Below are 26220 nucleotides of genomic sequence, written 5' to 3'. Positions count from 1 at the left end.
CGCCTGAATAAACTGAATACAGCCCATTAAGCAATGGCTTCATTAATCAAACAAGCAATGTGAAACTTTATTGGATAATTTAGACAAGTCAAACCAGAGACACATCTGTTTGAAAACCTTTAATAAAACCAGGGGGAACTCGGGTCAGTTGATGCACACGATAACAACTACGCAATCACACCACAAACGTCCTGATCATGACCACGCGCATCAACACTTCCAAGGATGACCTAAAACGGCTCATCCGCCGTAGCCCTCCGACCTATAGACAGAACACACAAGTTGCATCGACTTCAAGATTATAAACATGTTAGAAATTTCATTTACACACAATCCGACCTGAATTTAAAAGAATTAAACCAAAACTACAACCAAAATCACAAAATGAGTCACGGTTAAAAGCTAACTGTATGTTTAAAGACGCCCAATTATACACACTTTTCATGACATTTCCTTGTCTACGTACTTCTAAGCAACATTGCAAACAAAAAGTGAACTCACCTCAACATCTTAAAGTTTCTGTGTAAAAAAAGAAGCTTCAGGTAGGAAGACGAACCCTTTTATGAGCTTCTCTATGAATAGGCCTGTTTGTTAAGGCCTGTTTGTTAATTAACCATTCCAATTATGTTTATTGTAAACCAACTGGGTTAATTGTTGGGCCATGCCGGCACCATGAATCCTTGGTCGAGTGATGGAAATAGCTACGTCAGCTGTTCTGTTTCCTCCTAGCCAGCAGGTGGTAGTACCAGTTTGCGATGTTTCCGTTCGACTGTTGCTCTAGTGTCAACCATGTGCCGTGGCCGGCCATGATATTTACTGGGCATGCGCACATCATTCTTTCTTTTTTAGGCCAGCGGAGTCCAAACCCCTGTCTGTGACTTCGGGCTCCTGAAACAGGAGAACTAAAAGTCCTCAAAATGGTAAGTAAAGTGTAATAATATGCACGCCGTCTAATATGTATGATATTGTACTATTGTTTTAAGCGTTAATATGTTTTCTGCCTTTTACTAAATATAAGGATGATCTTAGATTCTTCCCGGTTTAGCTTGACGGTAGTCTTTTCAAACGTGGCCTAATGGCCGCAATTTCCGATTCTTTTGAATGGTTGATCGCGGTGATATGTCTCAGATTGTCCGAAAGCCTTGTCTTTGTTTCTGCAACGGTTTTCTGCAAATAAGCATGTTTTTTTAGTAGTGAATGTGAATCGTTCGTCTTGTGAAGTAAAACATGTTGCCAATTAGCTAGCTATTTGGCTAAGGCTAACTAGGTGTTCAGCCATGATTGTCAGGGTCCCTGCAATACATGTAGGCCTACAGCTACGACTCAAGGCAGCTCTTCATATTCCTGAAAGATGTGTATGTTAATGATAACTGAATTAATGTCTAGAGTGGAATTAACTGATCTCGCCTGTGTTTTTCAGGGATTTGTAAAAGTGGTGAAGAACAAGGCCTACTTCAAGAGGTACCAAGTCAAGTTCAGGAGAAGGAGAGGTAAACTTATGCGTTTTCTCTGTCAACTTGTTGATAATGTGTAATGTAGATAATGTGTGTGTGTGTGTGTGTGTGTTGGCTATTTACAATCCACATTACAGGATGCATTTTTAACTGTTGTGATTCCTTGATCCTTATCAGAGGGAAAGACTGATTACTTTGCCCGCAAAAGACTCGTCATCCAGGACAAGAATAAGTACAACACCCCTAAGTACAGGATGATTGTGCGATTCTCCAACAGAGACATCGTCTGCCAGGTCTGTCACTTGGGCACAGAAGTTCATCTAATTCCTCATTCACTGATAATTAAGCTGTTCTTATGATCACATTAATTACAATTGTGCTGTGTGTCCCTTTTTCAGATCGCCTATGCCAGGATCGAGGGGGACATGATTGTGTGTGCCGCCTACTCTCATGAGCTGCCGAAGTATGGCGTCGCTGTAGGACTGACTAACTACGCCGCCGCATACTGCACGGGTCTGCTTGTGGCTCGCCGGGTGAGACCCTCTTCTCTACTCTTTACCCAACAAACAACTCCTCACTCAAGAATGCTTATGAGGAAGTAGAATTAGGATGCCTACTTAAGGTGCCTAATGAGTGCCATAAATGTAGGTTTTTAGTGAAATAAAAAGGTTTCCTGCGCAAAAATCTGTGTGTGTAGCATGGCGGTGACATTCATTTGATTAAGATCTTGCAGGGTTCTAGTCCTGTCCCTGTTGTGATTTCTAAGGGCAAGCAAATGATCATACTCAAAGGAATAACTCCCCACTCAACTCCAGTAGTCTTAGGACCAGTGATGCACTTTAAGGTGCGGGAGCCGTTGTGGGTTTATAGTTTGTGGTGGTTAGTCGTTGACACACATAGGCTTCAGACATGATGGCCTCCTCAGGCCTTCAGCTCCTTTGAGGATCATTTCCCTTAATTTCCCTCTGGATAAATAAAGTATCCATCTCTCTATCATACTTAAGATTGGGCAATGACATTGGAATTCTCCATAGCACTTCTGGGCTTAAGAGTAAAACTTCTGCTGAAGTTGGAACAGGAAGTTTGCTGTGAAGTTCTCAACTGAATCACAGGAGTGTTGCAGAACACCATGGGTGTTTAGTTTTAGTGCAAGATCTCTACTTGTATATGTTTGTACCTATTTAGGAATGCCCTGGGATCCTGTGGCTGATTCAGTCACTGCAGATATACAGGGCATGTGGTGTCTGAGGCAAAGTGTCTGTGGTATCTGTTGTAAGGCGAAAGGGAAATATTGTGCTTTTCTATGGTTTTCACCATAGTGATGCTCCAGTCCATGGGTCTATCAATGCTGATACTGACATAATTAAATGGGTTGGGTTTTTGGTTTGATTTCACCGATCCACGTCTGATATGGTTACTTGGTCATTATAAAATTCCAATTACATGATTATGCAAGTCTTCATCACAACCTAATTTAGCAAACCTAAAAGGATATTGTTGAATGTTGTAGTCTCAAGCTTGGTAGGCCCAGCTTCTGTAGTTAGGCTTTTGAATGGTTGGGTGCACACACTCACACCAACATCCACACACACACACACACACACACACACACCATCTGCTGCTTGATGATGATGAAATTTAAACTGAGCAAACTGTAGTTGGTCCTTCACTTGCACAGTTGATGTAAACCTGTTTCAAGACGGGGCTGAGGTTAGTGACTGTGTGTGTGTGTGTGTGTGTGTAGATCTTCTCCTTGCAGATGTATTGGCCTTGTATGTTTTATTACAGCCTAGTGTAACTTCACACGTAATATCACCAACAACAATAATAATAATATCCAAGACAAATTGGCTCTCCTACTGATCCAATTTCATTTATGGGGGTCGTAACTGGAAAAAAGTGGTTTGTACATCTTTCTGATGAAGTTGTGTTGTGAACAGCTGAAATGATGTGCTTACCTGTCTCCTCAGCTGCTGAACAAATTTGGCCTGGATAAGGTGTACGAGGGCCAGGTGGAGATCACCGGCGACGAGTTCAACGTGGAGAGCATCGACGGGCAGCCAGGAGCATTCACCTGCTACCTGGACGCCGGCCTTTGCAGGACCACCACTGGCAACAAAGTGTTCGGAGCTCTTAAAGGTGCCGTTGACGGAGGCCTGTCCATTCCCCACAGGTGAGGGCCTAAGCAGCACAGCCACAGCAGGAAGACCATGGAGAGCAGTCTAACCCTAGTCACCTTGCTAATGTTTTTATTAACATGTAGTAGTAGTGGGAATGTGATGAGCTCACCTACGCACACACCGTCTGCTGCTTGATGATGATGAAATTTAAACTGAGCAAACTGTAGTTGGTCCTTCACTTGCACAGCTGATGTAAACCTGTTTCAAGACGGGGCTGAGAGCAGTGGCATGGTGTGTGTGTAAAGATCTTCTCCTTGCAGGTGATGCAGGCTAGGCATGGAAAGTGTAACGTGGGCTACACCATTAGTGCTTACTGTTAGTGCGTACCTTTGGCCTGCTAAGGGCGTGGTTCTGGGCCCCAGGCAGAGTATGACAGTGCATGTCTGTGTGAGGTCATTGGGGGTGGGCGAATGATGTTCAAAGCGGGGTTCTTAAAACTGGCCTGGGTAAAGCTGGAAACCTGTTTTAGGTTAACTAAGACTAGGAGTCCATATTTCTCATATCTGTATGTTCTTGGTTTATGAGGTTAATGGGAATCTTAGCGCTTAGATCTAGGTTCTCCTCGGATGTGCACTTCTCCAGTTTTTTTTTTAATTTTTGAGTTGATGTTAGACTTTTCTCTTTTAGGTAATCTATCCCAGTTTATGAAAAGGTCTAGATGAACTGATAAAACTTGTGTTCGTTCTAAAAGTGCATAAATCCAAAGCTCGCATCCAGTACAGATAGTAGAATTACAGGTTTTGCAGCGAAATTTAAAATGTATCAATTAGAGTAGAAATATGCTCAATCTAGATGGCAACGGCCACTGCGTTTCTGAGTTCACCAGATAGTCTGAGATCACTTTTTCCCTGTTGCAGCACCAAACGTTTCCCCGGTTACGACTCCGAGAGCAAGGAGTTCAACGCCGAGGTCCACCGCAAACACATCCTGGGCCTGAACATCTCAGAATACATGAGCCTCCTGATGGAGGAGGACGAAGACGCCTACAAAAAACAGTTCTCCCGCTTCATCAAGAATGGAGTCACCCCAGACTCGGTAAGAGAAACCAATAAGCACAGCAGCGTGGCTCTAGCTCTCTGCTAAAGTGAGCTGAAGCTTTTTGTATCCTGGTTGCTTGTGTCCATTCCCCACAAGTGAGGGCCTAAGCAGCACAGCCACAGCAGGAAGAATGTGGAGAGCTGTCTAAACCTAGCCACCTGGCTATTGATTGTATTAATGCCTGGTAGTAGTAGTGGGAATGTGATGAGCTTCTGTAGTTGAGCTTTTGAATGGTTGGGTGCACACTCACACCATCACCCAAACACGCACGCACACACACACTGTCTGCTGCTTGATGATGATGCAATTTAAACTGAGCAAACTGTAGTTGGTCCTTCATTTGCATAGTTGATGTAAACCTGTTTCAAGACGGGGCTGAGAGCAATGGCATGGTGTGTGTGTGTAAAGATTCTTGCATATGTGTTGAGGCAAATGAAAAATGTCAATCCTCTTTATTGAAGTATGTTGTGTTTTACCTCAGTGTAGTTTTTATTAAGTAGAAATAATGTGTCAAGGTTACAGTGCCCGTGCCGTTATCATGTCTAAAGTGTGTGTGTAACCTGTGATCTACAGGTGGAGGAGATGTACAAAAAAGCGCACGCCACCATTCGCGAGAACCCAGTGCACGAGAAGAAGCCCCTGAAGGAGGTCAAGAAGAAGAGGTGAGAACCGCATGGGCGCTCTGGGGATATTCACTGAACAAATATATATGTGACAGGAGCACTTACTGGACTAAACCATAGATGAAGAAACTGCTTGATGCATAGGGAGGAAGTCTGTCTGGCTCAAGACTGGTGAAGGATATGGAAGATGGTTTAAATTCATGAAACATGTGAAGCCCAACAAACTGCAATGATATTATAGTCCTAGTGTACATGTGTTGACGAGGGTTCTTAAAACTTCAGAACCCTGCTCCCTTTTAAAGACTGGAGAAGTTGGTAGAACCCATATTCCATAGCTAAACAGTAAGATCAAAGTGTGTAAGCAACACCATTGTAATGAACTCTTTTCCCAGACTATTAGTATTGATCAGGTACTTACTGAACATGAAGCTTGCCTACATTGTAATTGGCACAGTCACCCTTGTCTGGATTGTGAGGGGTTAATGCATTTGGGAAGGAATTGGACTCTTTTAGACAGGGTTTTAAGGTTAGAGAGCTTAGGTGTGTACACAACACACACCCACACACACCGTCTGCTGCTGCTTGATGATGATGATTCTAAACTGAGCAAACTGTAGTTGGTCCTTCACTTGCACAATTGATGTAAACCTGTTTCAAGACGGGGCTGAGAGCAGTGGCATGGTGTGTGTGTGTGTAGATCTTCTCCTTGCAGGTGATGCAGTCTAGGCATGGAAAGTCTTAAGTGGGCTGCACCATTCGTGCTTACTGTTAGTGCGTACCTTGCGCGGTCACTCTCCACTGCAGACATCGCATGAATGTAAACAGTAGTTTGTTTGCTTGGTGATGAGGTATTCTCAGCCTCCATATTTGGCCACTTGCCAGACTAGCATCTTGCTTGATGGAAACTTGTGAAGATGACTCCCTGCTGCTTGTGGTAGCATATGTGTGCACTGAAGGTAGTCTTCACGCAATTGCCTTTAGTGTGGTCTGGCTGTCTCTTACTGTTTCCTGTCAGTTTTGTATGTTTACTTGTGCGTCTTGAACACAGGACATGCTCCATGTTCTAAAGTATTTGCACCTGTGTGGGAGTCTCCTAATGTGTGTGTGTGTGTGTGTGTGTGTGTGTGTGTGTGTGTGTGTGTGTTCTGTTGTGTCAGGTGGAACCGCGCCAAGCTCACTCTGGCACAGAGGAAGGACCGCGTGGCTCAGAAGAAGGACAGCTACCTCCGTGCTCAGGCACAGGTGGACGACTGAGGCGCCTCCGTGCGGGTGTGGCGAATCTCTTTGTTCTAATAAATCTATTGAAAACAAAGACTTCAGAGAGTGTTGTGTATGCCTGGGCGGGTGTGATCCTTCAAGTTTTCTTATCTTTTTTTAAAAAGAAAATCCAATTAAATTTAAGTTTTACATTTAGTACATTGTTTAAGGCCTTGAAAAGGTATTACATTTCGTCAACAGGTCTTAAATTCTGTTCAAGTCTTACATTTTACCCTCCTTCCTTATTTGATACGGTGCCACATTTTGTTTTTTGATACAACGAATCTTGCCTGTATCTGGGTTGCAAATTCTTAATCCTTTCAGGGGGATTGGAGCACATTTCTGTACATTTCTTTTTTTGGTGTATCAGTGGCCATAGTAGTGCAGGTCTTTGCTCTTACTATGAGGCATGCAGTTTTCAGAAAGGAGACCATTTGATGTTTGTATGGCGTTGGAGCCATCAGCCTAATTAAAATGACCATATTCATCAGAACCTAAAACATCCACTCCTGGGGTGTAGGAGACTCGACACACTGTGACGCTCCTTATATTCCTGGATCTGGCAGGATTTAAGACAATAACATTTTCTAATCCTGGACGGACATTTTCTCGCAATACTGCAGTAATTCTATGTGCATTTCCTCAATTTGCCCACCAGATGGTGTAATACAAGTGGGGAAGCATTTGAAGAGGGGGGACAAAGTTCTACTTTGATCACAAAGTGGTGTGCAAAGAACGAAAAAAAGTTTTATTTTACATAATTTAATGTGCAAATCCATCATGCAGGTTTAATTTACATTTATGTCTCCTGTCTAAAACCAGAGACCGTATTAAGTGGATTTCTCTAGTACCAATTTAGGTGATGACCCCATCAAAATTCTAGAATTAACCAATACCATTCGTTTTAAGATTACAAACTTCATGTAGATGAAAAGTGTCCAATTAAAAAGTGGTTTGCAGCATTCAGTCACAGGCAGTTGGTTTGCTTTATGAAAAACAACCCCCATATTAAACCACAACACAACAAGCAAATAAAACACATCGATCCCTCTTGTTCCCCATGTGTAGTCTGATTGTCCAGCGTGGCGGATGAAGAGAGTAGCAGGATGTCCCCACTGGTCCCGGGAGGACATGAATGTCCACTAGCCGTTAGCCTGCTCTTTGGTGGTTTCATCTTGTGTAGGGCTTCTTAAAAAAAGGTCAAAGACTTGCGTGTTGCAAGAAGATGCCCATTGTCTTCAAATAAATCACCAAAATTTCGAAGTTAAGTTTAAGTTAAAAATAAATCAATTGGATCAAAAAATTTGGTGGCGACCTGATCAAAAAGGAGTGGTAATTCATATTTTTCAGTCCAGACTGCACACATTAAGAAAAGGCCAGCCTGATGCACCATACCAACCAGGAACAGCATTCACCGGAGCCATGCCTTGCCCGCCTCCCTGGACAGGCGTCTTGTCTGTCCCTCTGTCTGTCTTATCTGTCTTGTCTGTCTGTCTGTCTGTCTCACTTGGAGTCTTTGGTGTGCGAGATCCTCTTCCACAGCAGCGTCTTGAGGTTGTTGAGGATGAGCGAGTGCTCCATCTCCATCTGCTCGGTGGCCCCCTTGAGCGCGATGCAGGCGTACAGCTGCTTCTCTAGCTCCTCCCGCACGTCCGACGGCGCCCCCCACAAGAGATAGTCCTTCAGCGTGCCGCAGGCCTTGGCCAGGTTGGGCCGCGTCACCTCCGTGGTGCAGCGGTGCTTGGTGAGATCGCAGGAGGTCAGGCAGTCCACGCCGTAGATACAGTCTGCGTCCGTCTCGCAGCGGCGCTCACGCATCACCTCCTGGAAGGCCGCCTCGGGCACGATGCGCCACGCGTCCACCACCTTCAGGTCGTGGTGCTCGGTGTAGCCGAAGCCTGCCGCGCTCACGTCACACATGAGGAAGCTGCCGAATGTGCCGTGGAAGACGTCCTCCACCAGCTCCAGCAGGCCGATGGAGATCTTGGCCTTGCGTGGCCACGACGGCGTCACCCACTGGTCCATGCTCCGCCGCAGGCCGGCTGGGATCCACAGCTCCAGCAGCCACGGCAGGCTGATGCCATACAGCGGTGCGTACGGCACCTTCTCCACCACGTACAGGTCCCCACAGAAGCCCAGCAGCTTGGGTGTGTGCTCTCTGTCCTGGAGGACCACGGCCAACAGGAACTCGTTGAGCTGGATCAGGGCCCAGGAGGAGCGGGCCTCCGACAGGGAGATCTCCCCATCCTTGTTGGCGTCCGCCACACCGAGCACCAGGGTTGCCAGGTCCTGAAGGTTAGCCAGATCGCCCACTTTCGTCTGATCAAAAACACAAAAAGAGGTAATAATTGGTTGTAATTATTATTATTAATTCATTATAATGGTTATAATGAAAACGAGTCCTAAGCCAATGTTGTTAAATGACCTGGAAGGTATTAGACAAACTACCCAGCTCATCTATTTAAGTAACAAAAAGCAGGCCAGTTTTGTTATCTCCAGCTCACAAGCAAGAGATCTTGCTCTTGATAAGCCTTTTCACTGTCCCCTTCCCTGCACTTTTCCTTTGTCTGTAAAAACTCTTGAATCCATTAAGCATTCTGCATCATAGATAGATTGGTGTGTTGTGGTCTGTGGTCTCATTTCTGGGTCATGTGCTGAAGATAAAGAGGTCTCTACTAGCACCCTCAGGATAGGATGGCCTCCCACTGCTGACCTTTAAATGGCTGAGGACCATCTCCTTAAACTTCTCCACGGATGTGCCCTTGGTGGGCTTGTTGAAAGACGCCGTCTCCTTCCTGGGCTCCATCTCGGCCACCAGGTCGTAGTGAGGCACCTCTTCCATCTGGCACTTAATGATTCCCTCCAGGTCACCCCAGCTCCCAGAATACACCTGGCCAGGGACACACACACACACACACACACACACACAGAGCCAGGAGTACACCGTCAAGACAGGGTATACACAGCGGAAGTCATTTAGTGTGAAAGTAAGCAGAGCCAGGGCAGAGGCTCACTAATGGGAACAAGTGTTGACAGTGACAAGTGATCAGAGCACCGTGGTTCTGACCTGGTTGTTAGGCTTGGCAGACAGGCATTTCCCGAGGTAAAGAGTGTCCTTCTCACACAGACTGCTGCACGCAGAGCCATCAATCACTCCTTTCTTGTACTTGTCACACTGGGTCAGTAAAACATGGGACAAAAGGCTGAGTTGATCAAGTCGTAAAAGATGTGGGCTAGATTCAAATACTGTATCAATTTCTACACTTCTATAGGCACAGTGCAAGATTATAATCTAATACACTTTTTGTCAAATACCAAAAAATTGCAGAAAGCTCAACATCTGATACAGTCCTGGCTCCGTGAATCGACACAAACAAAGTGTCCCAAGACTGAGTCAGGAGGGAGGAACGGGTATAATTTGATTGCCTTTTGAGCTCAAATGTCAACCATCTTTTACCAAGGTTGCAGTCCTCACCTCACCCACTCTTATAGATACATCACTGATACTACCATTAAGTTTGTGTGGAAGTCAGTGCAGTGTGACTGCATTAGATGGCTGTCTTCTCTCATGATCAGAGCCGTTCACGTTGTACTCACGATTGCGTTCTTGCACTCCCTGCCCCGGCACAGCTCTGTGTATGAGGAGTACTCCACGTACACCACCCAGCTGCCCACAAACACCGCCAGCCAGGAGAAGAACAGGTACTTCATGTGCAGGTAAGAAAACCGGGCCTGGGATTGGACAAAGGGTGTGGGATGTCCGGAAAGATCGAGAGAGGGAAGGAGAGAGAGAGAGAGAGAGAGAGGCTTTTTTTAATCAAAAGTGGGTCAGTTACCATAAGACATTTAGCAAAGCCAATTTGAAATGTATGTGACATATATATCAAAGCATCTGGCAACCTATGTCACAGCCTCTTATTATTATCAAGGTTGTACATATTTTTAATTTCAGGTTTGCTCTGAAAAAACAAAACTGTTTTTGGAAAAGTCTGCAGTGAGCATGATTTGCTAACAAGGTCACCTGTATAGACAGAGCGAAATGTCACGTCACCTAACAGTCTGTTAAGCGTGACGCCAAATAAGTTGGACGACAGTGCAAGAATTATTTGGCAGTGCGTTGAGAAAATCTGAAGCTGGCTGTTCTTTGCACTTTGTACTTTTTCTTTCGGATCTGTGTTCCAATTATTCGCTGAACCAATGCACAGGGGTACACTTCAGACAGAAAGATGTTTCAGAAAGATAGCTACAGGACAGACAGAAACACAGATCTGACTCATACAGGGAATTTGAATGTTTTATTTCCAGATAACTAGTCTCTGCCGACTCGGTCTACTATGCACTATGTCTAAAACGCTCCTGAATGAGGCAAGAACCCTTGGATCCAGAAAACCTATACATCTTGGCCTCTTACAGTAGACGCCATTCAAGGCCTTATTCAGACTTTTTTCAAGCACTGCTGGAAAGCGCAAATAAAGCTGACGGGGTGGTGCTATGGGCGGAAGCTTGAAGGCCCATGGCTCCACGGGGGTTCGCTGTCATCTCCGCTGCCTGACAGGTGGTATAAATAGCTCCTACAGGCAGCAAACTGCAGATGCTTCATGAAATATGCAATTTTCACCCAGAAAAGGGTGTAAAAGCCACAGAGCAATAGGACTGGAGTGTTACGTTATGCTTCCAGGCAGGCATTTTTCTTTCTTTCTTTCTTGACACCCAAGTGACAAGTCTTGAAAAAAAATCCATTGAGAGACTTTCAGACGCATGAAACAGAGGTGCACAAATCAGGCCTCACCCAGGCAAGTTATTTTTTGGCTGAAAATGGCACACATCTGTGAAGGAACAGGAAGCAATTCATCTTCTTCACCTCGTTTCAATCGAAATAAAGTCATCCAAACTTGCAAGCGGTTTTCTTGGGTGAATGAAATACTATTAAACAATCCCAGAGACTGCAGGTAGGCCATATGCCTTTTTTAAACGTGAGTTCTTGTTCCTTCCACAGCCACCCACTGCTGTGGGCCTATGCAGAGCACAAAAAGGCACAGAGTGGAGGTCAAAGGCCATATGAAGGCTGCATTCTGATTAAGCCTGAGCTGAGACGTGGCTGAAGCTTTCGGTAAACATTTGAAAAATGAAATGTCATGATGCAGCGTGTTTAATCCCTCTCGTGGCTTGACATTTCCATTTTTAAATCAACAAGAAACACAACAAAAAAAAGAAAAATAGCAATTTTAACATCTCCTTGTGTTTTTGGGGGTGGAAGGGTGGAAAGAGAGAGAGAGTCGATGAAAGAGTACACAGTTGTTCTGTACTGAGTGTGACATGGTTAGAAGGACACAATTTCTCGCACTCATCACTCATTTTTTTTTATCTCTTTCTCTCCCTCTATATTTCCTTCTCCCTCTCTCCCCTCCTCTCCCTCCCCTCCAACTCCACCTCTCCCTCCATCTCTCTCTCTCTCTCTCTCCCTTTTGTCAGGCAGCGAGTGCGAGTACAGGCAATGTGCGACAAGGCCACTCTTGACGTAAACGCTCTCGACCGAGGTGGCAGGAACGATAACAAACAACACAGAAGGGCTGAGAGGCGAATGTCTCGCCGCTGTGGAAACAAATGTGAGACGGGGGATGAAAATGAAACGCATGATTGAGTTTTCCTGCTCTGGCTGCTCTCCAGCCCTGCTGTTTTCTGCCAGTAATTTGGGAGGGAGCACCTCTGTGTATTAGCATGTTCTCAGTCACTTGACTAAAAGGGTTACAATCAAATATGTCTTGACAAATACACTGCACGGACACTAGACTGCCTATTTAATCTCCTGGAGCTATCGTAGTTTAACACACACGTACATTTCGGCACCCACATTTGCTCAGTATGAAAAATATATACATTCAGTATCTCTATTATAAAGATATCATGCACTAGATATTATCCATCTTTAGGTTTCCAACTATACACCCTATATGCCTCTTTGCATTGACAGCCAGCTCACTGAAAGAGCCATCCAGTCAGACAAATTATTCCAATTTGAGGACCAACATGCAAGTTAGTAATTCTTATTACCTCATAGCAACTGTGAAATTATTGTTTTCCCTCTAATGCATCGCTTTAACATTGTGAGCCTGAGATAATGAACAGTCTATCTCTGTCAGTAATGTCTAGTCTATTATCCCAGCTGCTAGGAGGAGCGAGGCACGAGAACTAACAGACTTTTCGGAGCCCACTTTATTAATATATCAATGATGCATGCATCTGTCGTTCAGCAGTGATGGACGTTCCCCGCCACCGCCTCCCTTCCCCTCGCCTTCTCCTTTCAATTTGCTCTGCTGACGGGCCCATAACTCCAGCTCCCTCTCTTCCTGCGGTGCTGTCTGTCTGTGTGCCTCGTGTCTCACGTTCACCGAGACGCATCAACTCTCCAGCTCTGTGTTGATCCCTCAGAGCGCGTCCGAGAACGTGAAGAGGCTCTTAAGGAGCTATTTTAGAAGGAAAATATTAGATCTGTGTGGTTGTGTTTTTGCTAATCAGGATCTCGTTATTGACCTGGCGAATGCCCTCGTGCCAGGGTCGTAACAGGGCTCTGCACTGGCACTGACGTGACCTGACTTGAGGGCATATCTGATTGTGACCCACCACTTCCTGCCAGTGTTTAATTACACAGTGGGGAGGATTGATTGAAAATGTTGCATGGTGCCAGTCACACACACACACACTCACTCACACACACACACACACACACACACACACACACACACACACACACACACACACACACACACACACACACACACACACCAGTCAGCTTTTGCACAGGACTTGGACAGGATAAGACAGGTTTGGCACATAATCACGGTATAAATGATGGATAAAGCCAGGGGCCCGAGAGATCCTCCCTTGCCTTCCCTCCCCCTCTCTCTCGCTCTCCGGCTGCAACCATCCCTTCCCCTGGGCAGCTCCTGTAGTTCCTGTCAATCTCTCCTGCTCTAATCTAATTCCACTCTATTCAGTGGCCCTCTGAATGTCAGCCCTTTGCTCTCTGTAGTCTTTCAGCTGGCACAGCGATGCTAATGTAGCCACTGATGTCTCTTCTACTGACTCAGTTTTCTGTCTTGATTCTCTCCTTCTACCCCCCCTCTATCTCTCCTCCCACTCCCCCCTTTCTCGATCTCCCCCCTTCCTCTCTATCTCACTCTTTCCCTCCCCTTTTCCCCTCAACCCCCCTACGTCTCCCTCTCCCTTCCTCTCTCTCTCGCTCTCTCTGCTGTCACGTTTCCTCTCTGTCTCCTCCTCGTTGTTTCCCAAAGCCAAGATAACAAGGGAGCTAGGGCGCTTGGTCCTGCCGTCTCGTTCAGCCTTTCAGACAAGCACCACCACCGGCCCAGGAGAGCTGTTGTCATAGAGATCAGCTTCAAGCTCTGTATGCTCGCCCCCCCTTTTCTTTCTGGCCGCCCCTGTCACGCTCGTTTCGGGGAGTCCAAGGAACGGCCCACGGTCGTGCTGGACACGATTCCTGGCACTGTGCATCCCATCAGGACTAAATCACTTTCTCATTCAGCATTCAGTCCCGGGCCAACAAACGGGCCCCTCTCCCCAGAATCTGCATACTGTCGTTATCTCCCACTGAAGAGCTCTCAGGATGTGGTCTGGCAAGGGTTCATGTCTGACAGCTTCACAGACCTAAAAAATCTCTCTTTTTATGAGTAGAAATGAAAAGGCTCCCAGTTGAGGGTTTAACTTAGTGAGTTTAGCCCTTTATTTCTTTGCAAAGGCCTTGACATGGTTTCTCCAATTTCAAAAGATAGGATGGAAAGGAAGCGTTCCTTTGGGTAAGACAAATCTAGAAAACAAATGACTGAAACTGCTGCTCTAAGCACTCGCCATTCTCCACTGCTTTTCTAATGAGGCTAGAATGATTATATTGATAAAGTTAATCTAATTAGAAAACCATGCTTTTCTTTCCAGGAATCCCTTAATCATTCTCTGATATGTTCACTGCATTGGTACCCAAACTGTGTTCAAAAGCCTCAAAGCACATTCCTCCAGCACACACAGATTGAGAGAAAACAATAACATTTCGCTCTTTCAAGTGTTGAGCTCGAAGGCAGAACCAGGTCACCTCCCGCAGGTGTGTTTCAACCACGTGAGAGTCCCCCTGTGACAGCCAGATGTTTCCATAGAAGCACGGCATATCTGGTATCAACAAACCCCCCCGCCCCCCTCTGGTCAGGGGCTCCAGTGCGGCGTGTTACTCTCCACCACCAGGGCCCAAAGGATGTAAAAAATTCAGCAGCCCATGCAGACCTGACGACAGCACAGAATATCATTCACAAATGCCGTGGCTCAAACACCACACCACCTGCAGTGAGGGGGAGGGACTGTGATATAATAGCAGGACACACACCAACCCAGAAGTACATTTGTCCATGTCTCTAGCTCTCACAACTGCCAAGCAATGCAGCAGGCAATAGTAGAATGGATGCAACAGTATAATGTCGAGCAGCCTCTTCAATTGAGCGGGACAGCTAATAATGTTGACTGTATTTCCATAGAGTAACACCTGATAATATTTTAATCTCATGAACCATTGGGTGATCAACTCGTATGTATTCTATATAAGGGATTGCCAATGCTGATCAAGTACTTTCTGGTATCATAGTGTAGATTCTGTTGACTGCCTTTTCCTTACTTACCAGCACAACAAATGGAACAAGAAACAGTGAACGTAACCACGTGCCTCCATTGGTGCGGTCTGGCACATTATGGCCATGCCAAGCCAGGCCACCCCAGTGGTGGAAGTGTAACCATAGAGAGTGTAAATCCCATTCCTAGTTAGACCACACACACTTGGGATTTACGCCACAGATCTGATGATTATTCAGAGAAGCTACAACAGCTATGGCAGGGCCCTGGGAAGTGGGCTGCAGATTGTATCATGGCTTCCTTGTTTACTGTGACACTTAAGATGGTGACTTGTTAGGGAGTGCTTCTAAGCATGCAAATGCCTAGGACATGTTTTTGTATTGATTACAACATAGGTGATGTTAACCACATCTACCATGGAGCCATTACGGAGATAGCATTTCACACAGAAACACACACACACGCTTTCAGCCTACACAATCAATAGCAGAAACAAGCCTGGAGATGGCTGGTGTCTGTCCTCAGCCTCTCATTGGTTCCCTGTGAGGCAGCAAATGAGTAGTTATCGATTGAGGGGTCTTTATGTGCCTTTTCATTACATACTCAGTGAGTCGACAGGTGCTGAATAGGATGTGGGGTCCAAGCGTGGAGAGATTTGTTTCATTATGAAATAGTTAAGAATCATTATGGTGCAGTATTATTGCTAACCAGCTTGATAAGGAGTGGGCTAGTCTTGGAACAGTCAGGCAGGAAAAGCTAAAGAAGTACTGATGGTTTAGTTTACAAACATTTGCCAGACCTGCTTTTCACATCTGTATACTGGATCTACCTGAGGGATGTATACATTACTATGCATTAGTTCCCATATGGAAACCTTATTGGAAAATATTGTTCTCTTTCACGGTGCAATTCAAATCGTCTAAAACACTCCTGGATTTATCTGTCACAATCCACTTTCATAGGGCAAAAGCGATGCAGGCATGTCGTCCCAAGCTTTTCCACACAGCTGATGTCTCCATGGATACAACACGATGAGGCAACTTTCCATGTACCTTCCAGGTTCCTGGTGGGAGGAAAGTAAAGGCCTTGTTGTCGTGGTAATTGGACGATCAGTGTAACATGGCTTCTTTTAGCCTGACGCTAATGAGCATGCGGCGCTCCTCTCTGTTGGAATGCAGCAGAGAAGACAGACAGGTTGACTGGCACTCGGAGACGCCATGCACTCCAGGTCTGTAATTTACCCCATGTGGGAACAGCAGTGGTGGCAGAGGCCAAGCCCGCGCCCCACACCCGCGCCTGCCGCGTAGACCCGAGCTCATTCAGGGGCCCTAGCCTAGGATGACGTCCGCTTGGATTGGAGTGTGTTGGGGGGTGGGCTTAATCCTCCGACCCCCTTTGTGGGATTGGCAGGCGAAAAATGGGTTGAGAGGGATCGGGGCGGGGGTGGAGGAGAGATCGAAAAGGGGAAGAGGCGGATCAAGTGGAGAGAAATTCTGCATTGACACTTGTTTTTGCTGCCTGCTCACCACTCATCCATAATTCATTATCATAAAGCAATTCCTCAGAGCTTCCTCTCTAATGGGCTTCCTCCCTGCTGCACAGGGGGAGGCAGAGAGGCAAGAGAGAGAGAGAGAGAGAAAGATGGAGAATGAAAAGAGCGGGGGGAGAAAAAGAGGGAGTGGGATAGAGAGAGAGAGAGGGATTGAGAGAGTGAGGAAGAGAAACAGAGAAATAGAGGGGATATGTGAAGGGAATAAATAAATTGAGAGAGAGAAGATAGTGTAAAAGAGTGGGTCAGAGAGATAGAGAAAGAGAGAGGGGGGGATGGCTAGAGAGAAAGGAAGATTGGTAGGCAGGATATTAGAAATTGTGGTCCTCTTGGATCAGCTGAAAAATAAAAATAAATGTCTCCACCAATTTTCTGAAGGGCACACTGCACTGCTAATCACCCGAGGGAGTCAGAGGGTTCAGACACATCCTAGGGAAAGTGGCGAGCACCAGGGGCTCATCCCGTCCCAGCATGCCCAGGAGATGGACGCTCTGATGGAGTGAGAGACGTACAGCTGCTGGCTCCGGCTGATGGTGGATCTGACTCACTCCCGTCAAGGCAGCAAGCATTTTAGAGACTCCCCATCCCCATATTTCCTCCCTTCTGAACCCCCACCCCCTTGACACACACACACACACACACACACACACATCCTCCTCCCACCCTTATTCTATATCTGCAGCTCCACACACGCATAACCTCGCCTACTCAATCTCGGAAGCTCCACACACACCTTCCACAGCTATTCTGTCTCATCCGCTCTTTGGTGCAACATGTATCAGTCTGGGGGATAGTCATCAACAATGAAAGGAGAAGAGCAATGGGTAACTGTCAGAAATCCCACTGCACATGCACACACACCCAGAGCCGGAACGGCTTCTTAGCGCAATGCAAATATTCCCACAAGAAGTGATGTAATATGATTCTACTCATTTGTGGTAAGAGCAAATATTATCTCTACACAATTTCTCCACTTGCAGCATGTGACACTGATTAGGACACGGCACGCAGACAACAAAATATGAGCTCATCTCAAGTCTTCTTAAGACTCTTGGTGCTCCGAACCACATCTTTCCACCACTCTTTCAAGCCCCAGTGAAAAGCATTATATCAATCGTGCTTAGAGTGAACACTTGTGCAGCTTGGGCTAATTCAAATAGCCGGGGCACATCAGGCAAATCCTGGCCACCATACAAATAAAGAGTTCGCTTCCAAAATGTGGGATAGGAAACTAAGTAGCCAAATCAGGTCCCTTTAATTCTATTGATTTCCTCTTTCTATCTCAGAGTGCCCCGCCTGTGGTGGTATCAAAGATTAGTGAGTGGCTGTGAATGGATGATAAATCTGACTTACTCCAATGATAGAATATCTTTGCCAGTTCATCCGAAATTGAATAAGTATGGATCAGCAGTTTATGATCTCCTGAAAGTTCTTCATAATTAGGGATGTAACTGCTGTAATCGCAAGTTAAGCACTAGTTGAAGTGCCAGTTAGGAGGGGATGTGCTCTCTGAAGAGTTGGGTCTTCAAAGGTTTCTTAAAGGTAGAGAGGGATGCCCCTGCTCTGGTGGTGCTAGGCAGTTTGTTCCACCAATTAATCCACTCCCCTGTAGCAACGTTCTTATTTGATTTTCATTTCATGCACATTTCAAGGGTTTCCATTCAGGATTTCCTGTTTGAAAGGTCAAAATTTGCAATAAAAGTGGCCCCTCCAAAGATGCTTAAGGCAGTGACTTCAGTGTATATGTCCAAATGGCAGGGGACAGGAGTTTTTTGAGGACAGGACATAAACAGTTCTTTATTATGCCTTCTCTTAGAAGGCATAATAATACCTGAAAACAAAATGTAGAACCCTTCAGGGAAATGCTAAATTTAGTTTCATATAGCTATTGATGTTTGCCACTGTGCCTCTTCTTTTCAACGTTCACTCTTTTCTACACGGTGAGTTTCTTTGACAGTGTGTGTGTGTGTGTGTGTGTGTGTGTGTGTGTGTGTGTGTGTGTGTGTGTGTGTGTGTGAATGTCTCCTTCCTCTCTCTCTTCATAACCTAATTTGGCTCCTTTGCTTGACACATTTCTCTGCCACGCAGATGAGCCCACAGCTCTCTGGGCCATCCTGACTGCCGTGGTAAATGAAACCCGGATCTGATGGGTTCTGAGTCCGGGGAGGATAAAAATGGAGGCTGGACATCTGGCTGTGTGGTGGTGTCCATGCCCGAGAGCAGCAGCACAAAAATAGAGGACCCGATTACAGAGTCACCCCTGTCCTTTTTCTTATAAGGGAGAGGGCCCCTAAGGACGGGACAGTTCTCCTGTGAACAAATGCAAAATACGTTTTTAAAAGGTTTACCCAGGGGGTAGAAGGAAGACGTTCAGAACACATTTAGCTGTGCAATAAAGCTTTTGCTAGTAACGCCTAATGCCTAGTAACAAGTGAGTCATAATAAATCTAAACACACAGGAGATGTGTGTGTCTTGTATTTTTTCAAAGCATCTGGGAAGGACATTTTTGGCAAAACAGCTACAGAAAGACAACAGTGTTTCAGCAGATGAATAACTCCTCTATGAAACACCCTTGTGGGCACCTGTTGTGGATTTAAATTTGCTAGACAGCATATGTTGCCTGGCAAGACATGGATGTGACTTACACACCAACTTTAACCTGGGCTTTCCCTAGTGAGGAATTCCCCCTGGGCTTCTCTCTCTCCTGTATGGCTGGATGGGCGCATTTTTACTCCCACAGGTGAGTTTTTTTCACAAAAAAAATATCCAGAAAATTAATCCAAGTAGACACCCCCCCTTAGCTTGCACAAACTGGCTGTGAAAGGATTTTAGACATCAGCAAGCTGGACTCTTACTTTTTTATTTTATTTGATCTGGATCGCACTTTGTGTGTGTGTGTGAGACTAACTCTAACGGCTTCACTAAAAAAATCAAGGTACAGGAATGGACCCAAAAGGCTACAAATGCTTTGTTTTTCAGTGACATTACTTCTCATCGTCCCTTTTTATAAAAAGGCTGTGTAAAAGTTCACATCATCTTTTGATGGGATGGAGGACATCTTTATATCATCCACACAATGACAGTTATTATTCAGTATGGTACTTTCTCTGCTGCTAGTTGACATCCCCCACTTGGCTTCCATCAGTTTGGCTTCATGGCCACCTTTTCACCTGTTTCACTCTCATCACTGGACATAAGGCTTGTAGCTGTTTCTTATAAAGCTGCAAAATAAGGAAGCACTGTTTAAAGATCAGGCCTTCTATACATTAAAACCAACTGATAAACATGTCAAAACTATTCAAGTAGAGTGTAAGAGGCTCAATCTCTAATCTTTCCACTAAAATTAATTGGAACTGGCCATTTGTTGTGGAAGCCATGTCATTTTTAAAAGTTCTTTCACATAATTTATATATATATAAATACATATATATATATTTTACATCTTTACAGATCTAGGTTGAACAAGTAGGAAGGTCATGTAGGAGTCATGATATGGATGTTGGTGTTCTATTTACGCACACAGCTTCCTGTCCCTGATGGTCTATAAAGAGAAACCTGTTTGCACACTGAAGTAGGCCATTTCAAGACCACAGCTGGCCTAATCAGGTCGTGTTTAGATAGTTTGTTTAATGGGAAATTAAATCAGTGATCCACTATTTTGAAGTAAGTGTATTACATACCTTATATATATGAGCAATCCCACTACACAGTAGAGTTGGAATGAACAGGGCTTGTTGGAAGCACTATTTGTATGAAGGGTGTAGTCATGGGTGTAAGGCCAAAGCTATTTTTCAAAAATAAAAGTGACGTTAGTGACGTGCGATATAGTTTGATGTTTGACCTGTGGTTTTGGCATATCCACTCCGGATATCTGAGAAAACATATCTTGACTGAGGATACCTCTGGGTATTAACAATATGTCTCATATTCCAGATATGGACCGACTGTGGTCTGTGTCTGTGGTGTGTCATAAGAAGTATCCTGTCAAAATAGAACCAGATACACGCCTTTCTCCTAGCCTGTCGATGTCATACTCATAATTCTAGTCAGAATAAGAGTCTGATACTACTCCATTGAGCTGTGCATTATGGGGCGTGTTTCAACGAACCAGGAAAGAAAATGCCTCTTCGCTCAATTGGATACCTAGAACCAATCAGAGCAACGTAGTATGACCATCTGATACATACGGATCCCGTAGGAAGGACAGCAAAAACATCTTTTCGATCGATAAATGCCTTAATCGCGTTTCTCTGTTCCTCTTTCAAAATGAATGCGCCGTCAATATCTGTGAGATATGCTTGCTCACGTTATACTTATTAGCAGCGAGGCTAGCTAGCTACTATGTGTTTCAATGGATTTTTGGTGTAAGCGTTAGCAATAACCTAAAAATAATGGTCTAGAGAGCTTTAGTTAAGTCCAACAATATTCTGCAACATTCGTGTTGCACATACACAACTAACCGAGTCAATGTAGACATTAAAAAAGTCGTGTAGATAGCTTAATTCACATAAAATATTTCCCACTTATAGGCTACCGAGACGCCGCCATCTTGGTACAATTTAGAATCTACCGCTTGATCATCTGTCCATCATCGTATAAAGCCCGCCCTGGCACTTTGATTGGCTGTACTGTTTCCGACCAGGAAAAATTCCCCCCCAACGGAGCGGCGCCAGACCGAACTTCCAGACCAAAAAATCTTGTGGCCGTGGTTCGGTGTGGTATCCAGGCTACCTTTCTCCCAGTGTGATCAATGATTTGCAGTTGCCTGTACCTTAAGCTTGTTAAAAGTACAACTTTTTATCCTTTGTTGTCAATTCACCCTTCACTAAGCCCCGCCCACCTTAACTACTGTTGCTACGCCTGACAAGCTTTCGTACCTGGCATATCAATCTCAATGATAAGTGCCGTTATCTGACGTCCGCAGAGAGATAATTACTAATTTCTGGAGTTCAGGGGAGATCTCTGAAAGAACGAGGCAAAAGGGGCTTCAGTATGCTTTTGAGGGATACATACATGATATCTGCACGAAGTCAGACAATGGGGAAATACATATTAAAACCTCCGGCAACCCCCCTGATGCTCCCACGTAGGAACTGACACAGGGAGAGCAGCAATCGGATTGGGGAAGTTATGTGTCGGCCGTCATTTAACAAAATGCTAAAATATATTGAACAGTATGTCAAAGCGAGCCTGCATCTTGTCTCTTACCATTTTATTTTACGTTAAAATGTACGCATTATAAACAAAGAACCGTAATCATTTGCAAGCAATACTGAGATGAGTTAACTATCCGCTAGCTTGATAACATTAGCTTGTCCTCATGTTGGAGACTTAACAAAGTGCCAAAATACATTCAACAGTATGTCAAACGCGAACAGTAGATATGTATCTTATAGTCTCATTTTACGTTAAAATATGTGCATTGTGAACAAAGAACTGTAATTATATGCAAGCAATACTGAGATGAGTTAGCTCGCTTGCTAACATTAGCTTGTTGTAAGCAAATGTAAGTGTTCTTTGTAAACATTCAGCTGCGATTGGGGCCTCCCACACTTCTTTATCCACTCACGGCATTTCTCATATTGAGTTTTGGGTTTTGGGAATGGAAAAATTCAACCCCACCCTCCAAACTCTTTGGGTATCGGCTGTCGGTTTTGCACAACCCATAGGCACAGTGCTTCGGAATCTTCACTTTGCCAAATGTTTGTCAGGTCCTCCGCGCTTAGTTACCCGTTGCTAAACTACGATTGGCCTGGGGCAGTTTTTGGGCGTGGCTTAGCGAAGGGTCAATTACCACCTTAAGGGCCATTTCTTACAGGGTGCTTTTCTGACAACTGTACCTTCGGGTACCGAAATGATACCTCTATCTCTCTGTGAACGACAGCTATGCTAGCTCTGTCCTCACATCCCAACACCAGTGAGCAATTCACAGCCCACGTTAGAGGTCATGTGTTTTGGTGACAACAGAGAGCCGCGAGTGGAGAATGAGCTGTTTCCCCCTGCAGCCTGCATTATCCCCAAGAAAAAAGAGACGATGACAGTCTACTCGGCCCTGTCACAGAAGGTTTGTCTCGTCAGATCAAATTCAAGTTCCTCGGGTCATACTCCTCCATGGATCTCTTTTAAAAAAAATCTAATTTTCACATTATATAGCCTTTGGAAGCAAAACACATCACGCTTACAAGAAGTTGTGGGATAAGGCCCCCATATATCTAAACTATGAGGGGGAAAACACGAGATGATGTGAAAATGGGATATGAGAGTGAATTCAGAAGATTTAAACCTCATGGGTAAAAGGTGTGGTAAACTAAAGTCATGCAAGGACAGTGCATACATGTACTCCTAAAATTAAGTGCAAACAAGGAGTGATACAAAAGTGAAGAAATTTGATCTGACAAAATAACAACAACTAAAGAACCAAGAAAAGAGGGCAGTCGCCGTTAGTCACAGAGGCCTGTTAAAGCATAAATAAGGTCTCCATCCATCTGCATCTAACAGGGATGTGTCTTTATTTTAAGAGGACTTCACTCTTAACACGCGTGCACACACAGACTCACACACAAAGACACACACATTGCCTTATTTATCACTATGTGTATCTTGTGATCAGGGTTCTAAGCTTAACATTGGGACCTAGGCCTGTCAGAATAACCCTGACTAAGCCTCAGCCAACGTTCTGGATTTACTCCTCTGCAGGCAGACAAACAAGCTCACTAAGGCGGCCCTCTCTCGCTCTCGCCAGCACCCCCTCCGTCACCCCCTCCATCACCGATGCCCTTTCCTGGCCAGGAGAGGTAATTACACATAAGACAACTGTGACAACTCTGTGCTGGAACAGAGAGATGTGTCGCAGTGTCACGACTTCCCAACGTGGCTCTAACAAGGATCTCTCCCTCTCAGGCCACGGAAATCGTTCCCGGGGAAATCAATCATTAGCGACTGCAACAAAATGCTGTGCTTGACTATTGATTCTGAAGCAATTTAATGACTTTTTACAGACTTACACAAAGGGAAGTAGAACTGATAATGAATGATGCAATGACATAACTACATCTTGACACCATGCCTATTTTGATCATACTTTAGCAATGTGCTGAACAAACAACCCACATCCAGACATACAAAACTCTGTCGGGGCTTTACACCTCTCTGTGGCCACTTACGAAGAGAAGAATGGCCTTGAGAAGCCCCTGAGAACAGCAGCTGCCCCCCTTGTGATTACTGTCACTTCCTGTTACCCTGAGCCCTGACTCTTCACACACGGGTAGGGAAGCCAGAATGTGATGAGACAAGAAGAGGAAAAAAAGGCAAACATAAAGGCGGCGTAGCGCCCAGGTCACTCAATACAGGCGTTAAGGTCAGAGTGAGACCATAAAGGCTGCCATGCATGCAATTCTGCCTAACAAGCAAATTGCAGTGACCTGTGTGAAAAATGACCAACCTCTTCCAAGAAAACCATTTATTAAAAATATATATATAATTATATAATGATGTTTATAATGATGACGAATTCAAAAATGATGCCAGATGATGAAAATAATCATAATTCTTCAGCCATTAGCCACTACAAAATTTCTCACATATTTTTGCAGAGTGCATTTAAGGGTATAATTTAAAAAGAGGAGTGCTGATGTTAAGGTAGCGCATAATATCTTAAAGTCAATGTACAGAACTGCTTGCCTTGCATTGATATGATGTAGAGGCACTTGTGCCTTTTATTGTTATTAGATTTCAGTTCTAGCCAGTACATTGGAAATTGATGGCTTTGTAAAAAATGGCAAATATTTAGGCTGCTCGTTACTCCTTCCAAATTAAGACGTAGGCTATAAATCTCCGCAAACTATTGCCAGTTCCCTGAGAAGGACCGGACTAGGAACATGCTAAAACCTCTGGGTGTAGACTTTTCTATTTATTGCATACAACTCTTGTATGCTCTCCAATGAGCCTGGCCTGCTGCGGTGTTTCCCACCTTGCTCCAGACAAATAGCCCAAGTTTATAGTAACGGGTGTGTGACGTGTAAGATGGCTTTACCAAAAGACCGCGAGCATAGTGGCAAGTATAATTTAAACAACTGTCTGTTCATGACTGTTTCAGCGTAACACAATGGCCATGTACAATATAGCCTACTAACATTTGAAGAGAAGTAGCCTATTCTCCACCGTGCCGATACCCACCCTTCGCAGACCGAACTGTCGTGACATTTCTCTTAGTGCTCGAATTCGCTGTCAGTAGCCAACAGTCGACTCTTCACACATACCATTCACACGATTAGTGTCCAGCCATTTGCATGCGCAACATTTCCCCTTTATAGTGTGTGAATATCCCGAATTAAAGTAGGCTATTGAGCTATTTTACAGCAGCACTGTTGCTACAGCAACCCCTGTGCAGAGCTAATGACACGTAGTTGTACAGTAGGCTATTGCATCGACAATGCACTACATCGAGTAACACCAAAAGTGACACTAAATGTCGACGCAGATGTAATGTGTATTCACGGCATTCAATTTCTTGGCGAAGAAATGTATTCCTACAGGCGAACCTTGTTTTGGAAAGCGAAACGCTCGTACTAAAAGTTCAAATTCAAGACAAACCACACACAATCATGCCGTAACTACAAAGATTAGTGCTTTACAGTTATAAACGGGACATAGTTGTAGCATACTACAAAAGCCTTTGCAAGACCCATACAATCATGGATAACAGTGTGGTTGCAACGATCTTCTCGGGGTCTTACCTGGATGTAGATGGGCTTTCTCAGCCAGATCCATGGCAACAGACCCCTTGCCATGGTTGGTATACCACATCTCACAACACGAACCTACAGGAGAGAAAATCGCTATGCATTTTAAGGGCTATATAAGGTGCTATTAGAGTTCTGACAAAATAGTGTTAATCTCACCAAACCAATATCCACCTTCTCGTCATGAAAAGGTCTCCTCTGAGGGTCTGTCTGGATGCTGCGAAGCAGTTATCATACGTTCTCAACTGATTTCAAAGTGCTGCACCTCTTGCACAACACCACTAGATGAAGCTGTGCTGTGCGTGCGATGGAAATGGGGGTGAGCGTGTGCCATGGCATGGGTAATTGAGATATGTGAACATATTTCTTTTGCACTTTGCCTGTACGTTAGATTTAACTGAAAGCATTTTAATCTGTGTGTGGTATGAAAACTAAATGCCTAGACGATGCTTTTCTTTGTAAACCGTAGGATGGGTTGATTATAGGCTTTATTAGTAGCTTAGCCTATTTAATTGATGTCACTTGAGGTGGATAGACAACAGGGAAGGTGGCCCCATTGAATTTTTAAAATAGTTACGGTACATTGTAGCCATGCTGGATTAATCAAATGAACAATGTGACGTCTTTAAAATGGAACAGCTACAAAGTAGCATTTAATTTCCACCCTTTTAAAGGAGGATCATTCGGTAATGACATCAGGTTTTAGCTTAAAACACGCTAACAGTTAGCTTAAAACTAAATATATAATT

The 26220-nt window shown here is 44.6% G+C and overlaps 2 protein-coding genes across 2 annotated transcripts; one reads left to right on the top strand and one right to left on the bottom strand.

Annotated features, from left to right (window-relative positions):
• The first annotated feature begins 805 nt into the window (after positions 1-805).
• Positions 806-6607, top strand: rpl5b (ribosomal protein L5b). The gene is made up of 8 exons (XM_080832293.1): positions 806-920; positions 1421-1490; positions 1632-1747; positions 1853-1987; positions 3425-3627; positions 4492-4669; positions 5246-5334; positions 6453-6607. Exons 1-8 carry the CDS (start codon positions 918-920, stop codon positions 6547-6549), a joined length of 891 nt encoding a protein of 296 aa, XP_080688419.1. The 5' UTR covers positions 806-917; the 3' UTR covers positions 6550-6607.
• A 1448-nt stretch (positions 6608-8055) lies between these two features.
• dipk1ab (divergent protein kinase domain 1Ab) lies at positions 8056-25706 on the bottom strand (the record flags this gene model as incomplete). Its single annotated transcript, XM_080833040.1, has 6 exons — positions 25631-25706; positions 25466-25549; positions 10150-10284; positions 9620-9727; positions 9266-9442; positions 8056-8871 (listed from the first exon to the last, which is right to left on the bottom strand). The coding sequence occupies exons 2-6, from the start codon at positions 25517-25519 to the stop codon at positions 8056-8058; spliced, it is 1290 nt and encodes a 429-aa protein (XP_080689166.1). The 5' UTR covers positions 25520-25549; positions 25631-25706.
• Between the last annotated feature and the right edge of the window lie 514 nt (positions 25707-26220).

This window comes from Sprattus sprattus (genome assembly GCF_963457725.1).
Source record: "Sprattus sprattus genome assembly, chromosome: 2".
NCBI classification, from domain to species: Eukaryota; Metazoa; Chordata; class Actinopteri; order Clupeiformes; family Clupeidae; genus Sprattus; species Sprattus sprattus.
This window is presented reverse-complemented; position numbering and strand designations above follow the sequence as displayed.

What these genes read in the sequence shown, in the direction of transcription:
- rpl5b (XM_080832293.1), top strand. An exon ending in GGCCTGTCCATTCCCCACAG is followed by an intron (nt 3,628 to 4,491) that starts GTGAGGGCCTAA and finishes TCCCTGTTGCAG; the next exon opens with CACCAAACGTTTCCCCGGTT. An exon ending in AAGGAGGTCAAGAAGAAGAG is followed by an intron (nt 5,335 to 6,452) that starts GTGAGAACCGCA and finishes CTGTTGTGTCAG; the next exon opens with GTGGAACCGCGCCAAGCTCA.